Source organism: Microtus oregoni, unplaced genomic scaffold (assembly GCF_018167655.1).
Source record: "Microtus oregoni isolate MIOR12 unplaced genomic scaffold, Mior012 000113F_000, whole genome shotgun sequence".
NCBI classification, from domain to species: Eukaryota; Metazoa; Chordata; class Mammalia; order Rodentia; family Cricetidae; genus Microtus; species Microtus oregoni.
Window position 1 is genome coordinate 1,050,624 of NW_024544739.1, and position 4,306 is coordinate 1,054,929.

The window sequence follows — 4,306 nt, forward strand, 5'->3', positions numbered from 1 at the left end:
AGTGAACCAAAGAATGAGGAGAACTAGAAGGATAAAATGTGCTGCATTCCCTGTGAGAGTCAGGTCATATGAAAGATGGACATTGTTTTGCACTGAGGAGGAGGATTTTTCCATTTTGCCTTCTTTGTGCTCCAAGCCCAGCCACAAGAGTGATGATGAGGACTGGGAGAAGAAGAGGTGAGGGTGTACCAGAATTCCCTGGTATAAGTTATCACCCAAATTGTAGCCAAATCACCTGAACTGAGACAGCTGATCTACATGCTGGACCCTAACTGGCAGTTTGAAAACTCTAACATTTTAACCAAGTTTGTGAAGATCAAGGAAGCAGAAATCGCCCCGTTACAGGATGGCAAGATCCTTACATGATGGGAGTCGGACATCAATACCATACTGGTATTTGGGGGTCTGATTTGTTTGTGGGGTCTTTGCTACACTTCACCTAGCATCAGGGATTCCCTCGTTTACTGATTTGATGGAGATCGGTGCATTCATCATATGTGTGCATGTCACACATTAGTGGGCATCAATGTGTACATGTTTATCCTGTGTGTGGATGCGTCTGTCGATGAGATTTATAGCCCAAGTCCTACAGAACATGATCAATGAAAGGGAACACTGTTTTCCTGATATGACAGGGCAATTATTTAAATGAACTCACAAGGGTTGGATGGCATGCAAAGGACCAATGAGAGTTCAAGGAATACCGAATCCAGGCATGACAAAGTAGGTGGCAGACAGAATTCTGACAAAAGGAAGTAGATAGCGTGACGTCCATCCCACTGCAGAAGAGCAACTGGGCGGAGACACTTTTCTCTAAGCAGGAGGCTCCTGGTCACTCAACATGCTCCAGTGGAGTTCAAACATCCAGTGACTTACAGCCAGTACGAATTAAACTATTCATCAAATGAAACCTAATTTCCTCTGATTTTGAGTATACATTTGTGTCCCTTCCTGATTAATCTACTCTTTATCCTCTTAAGTCCCAATACCTCACTCTGATATCTGTCACATCTTTCCAGTTGACATGTTTTTCCCTCAAGCTTTATCCCGCCCCGAGATCCTACAACTTTTGTCCCCTCTCCACTACTCCCTAGACAGCCATCTTGTCCTTTACCACACCAAGCATTCCCAGTCCATCCTCTCCAAGGGGAAAGACCATAAATCCTGCTTTGTTTTGAGGCATGTATTTCTGTGATGTCCCATCCGCCAAACATAATCCATCATTCACCAAAAAACAAAACATGTTCACAAATTTTTATTTTTCGAGCAAGAATATTCCATTGGAAAAAAATACCAGGATTAATAGAAGACCTGCGGTATCTCTGAAAAAAGCACATTCCCCAAACACAGTTTTAAGTGTGCCCCTCAAATTTTGAGAATTTCACTTTAACAGATCTTCACCAAATCGTAGACATAGATATGGAAGTCATTATTAAACTTGATGAAATACACAGAAGGTTTGGTGGGAACTTGGCAAATAATTTTACCTATCTCTTGGGTTCCATCTTTTTTGTTGTACTGCACACCTTTGCCTGCCAAGGAATCCCTGCCTAATTCCAAAGTCACCTCTACTGGAGGACATTCAGGCATGATGTGGACGTTGCCTTCAATGGAGTCATCAAGATGGTGGTAAAGGTACAGGACTGGATCATTCTCCTTGACAATGTATAAACAGGTCATCCTGGTCTGCACCTCATCTGGGACCATGACACTGCACTCCTCCTTAGAGCCTGGCATGATGTGGAGGTTGCCTTCAAGGTAGTCATCCATCCGGTGGTAAATAAACAAGACCGGATCTTTCTTGTAGGTAATATAGAACCAGGTCTTCATGATTGGCACCTCCTCTAGGACCATCCCATTCCAGTCTTCTTTAGAGCCATTTGTGCCCATGAATGTATGTTTCACTGCTCTGCCAACTATGGTGTTTGACAGATGAGTGTCTGTCACCTGAGGAAATGGCACATTATTAGGCAGGATCTTAAGGTTTAAAATCCTTTCATCGCTGTGAAGCTCCAAGCCATAGACACAATCAATCCCATCATATTTCAACAAATAGAGAGAGGGATATGTTGGCAGTTGATCTAGAATGATGGCTTTCCACTGGGTGACTGGTTCATTGGCTTCCTTCCTAGCCATGAGAAATTCGGCGGCCAACAATATTCTCCAGGGCCTCAAAAGGCTACTCAGTTTTTGCTTCTGGAGAGTTGGCCCATTCTTCTTCTGGAGAGGTGGCATGCATCTCATACTAAGAGGCATCTTTATCATGATGGTAGATTTAGTGAGATAGGCCACAACACTCCTGTTCCACTGTCTCTTGGCTCTCTTTCTGTGCTTGGGCTTCATAGCTGCCAATCTCTGCATTGGAAGAATTCTTCAGTTTCAATCAGACACAAAGTGGTTTCCTCCACCATAAGTGCCTGCAAGGTTAAGAAGGGGAGGATGCGATGTCAAGATTCTTTTCTGGAAGATCTTTGGGTGTTGAAATACGGAGCGGCGGGCTGTGTCCCGCCACCCGGCTAGCTTTACCCGAAATAATTACACGGAAACTGTATTCTTTTAAACACTGCCTGACCCATTAGTTTCAGTTTCTTATTGGCTAGCTTTTACATATTGATCTAACCCATTTCTATTAATCTGTGTAGCCCAAGAGCTGGCTTACCAGGAATGATCTTAACCTGCGTCTGTCTGGAGTGGGAGAATCATGGCGACTCCCTGACTCAGCTTCTTTCTCCCAGCATTCCGTTCTGTTTACTCCGCCTACCTAAGGGTTGGCCTATCAAATGGGTCTAGGCAGTTTCTTTATTAATAAGAAATCACTCCCACATCATTTCCCCTTTTTCTGTTTAAACAAAAAAGAAAGGCTTTAACTTTAACATAGTAAAATTACATATAGCAAAACAGTTATCAAGCAAGAATTACAGTTACAATATTTATATCTATTTTATCTTTTATCATAACTAAGGAAAACTATAACTATCTATTCATTCTTCAACTCCATCAAAGACTCCAGAAGGATATAATACTACCTAAGTAAACAAGAAATAAGAAAACTCTAGAAATGACAGAGACATCTTGCTGCCTGGACAGTCACCCAAAGTTCTTTTGTATGGTTGGGGCATCCATCTTCAGCCTTCAGGCCCATAGTATCCAGCAGACATTTCCATGAAGCAGGAAATTTCAAAGACAGTTCAGTCACTATCTGCTGTGTCCTGTAGAATGTCTCGCAGACTCTTTCATGAGTCATGAACCCCAAAAGACCGTCTCACCTTTAGGCAAGTTCAGCAGTCCTCTCTCTGCGGGTTCTCTGTGTCCATTTTATGCAACAGTCCAGGCAAGAGCAGTTTCTTGCCCAAATGGCTATCCAACTCCATAAGGATCCTCTTTGATGCCCATCTTCCTCTCAAAGTAGATTGGTGCCACCAGGAGCAGATATGTCTCATTGTCATGAAAAGTCCTAAGTTATTAAAACATTAAATGCCATATTCTGCAGTCTTTGAAAGATATGAAGAATGTCTATCTAACTGAAATGTATCTCTATATATCTAGAAAATCTAACTAACATGACTACAAGATTGACTATTATTGATGATTAACCATTAACCTATATTTCTTAATTATACATTACATTTTTAAATGAACTACACAATCACAATACCTTAATCAAGATCAGAAATACATATACATATAACAAAATTGACTGTAAAATCCATACCAATGCAAATTACTCACACCTATATCATTTACCCCTTTAAATGTAAAAGAACATTTACAAACAATATTTTGGGAACATGGGCGCAGTTTTTTCTCTCCAAACTGCTTCCTGCTGAATGGGGGCGTCGTTAATTAGGTCTTTCATGGTATAACCTGTGTGCTAGTTTCATCTCAGTTGGCAGTTGAGCGAAGCAATTTTCTGAAGATGTTCACAACAACCTTTCAGGAGGGCGTGGTCTATCATACCAAATTGTAATAGAAGAAATCCACAGGGTCTGGTCCTCTGTGAAAACAAAAGAAGACCCTCTCCAAAGCATCATATTCTTAAACCCAAATTTTGAAATCGTAATACCCTTATATCCATTCTGGTTTAGCTTAGCAGCCCATGTAATGAAATGTCTCTCTGTACTTAGCTCCTTTACAGTCAAAAATTTTAAAGAAAGCACAATGTACATAATCCAGACTCTCTGTGAATTTTCCATTTTTACGTGGCTTATTTTTCTTTATTTCTTTTAATCTCTTAACTATCTGTACTCTGTCTCTTTAAAGACTTTACCTTTTTTTTTTTGAAACCATTAACTTTATTCTCTATATT

General features: G+C 40.8%; 1 protein-coding gene across 1 annotated transcript; it reads right to left on the reverse strand.

Annotated features, from left to right (window-relative positions):
- Nucleotides 1-1,404: 1,404 nt before the first annotated feature.
- Nucleotides 1,405-2,121, reverse strand: LOC121443763 (spindlin-2-like; the record flags this gene model as incomplete). Its single annotated transcript, XM_041645560.1, has 2 exons — nt 1,405-1,604; nt 1,752-2,121. Coding segments are annotated over 2 exons (570 nt in total), but the record flags the coding sequence as incomplete, so codon positions are not given.
- Nucleotides 2,122-4,306: the final 2,185 nt, after the last annotated feature.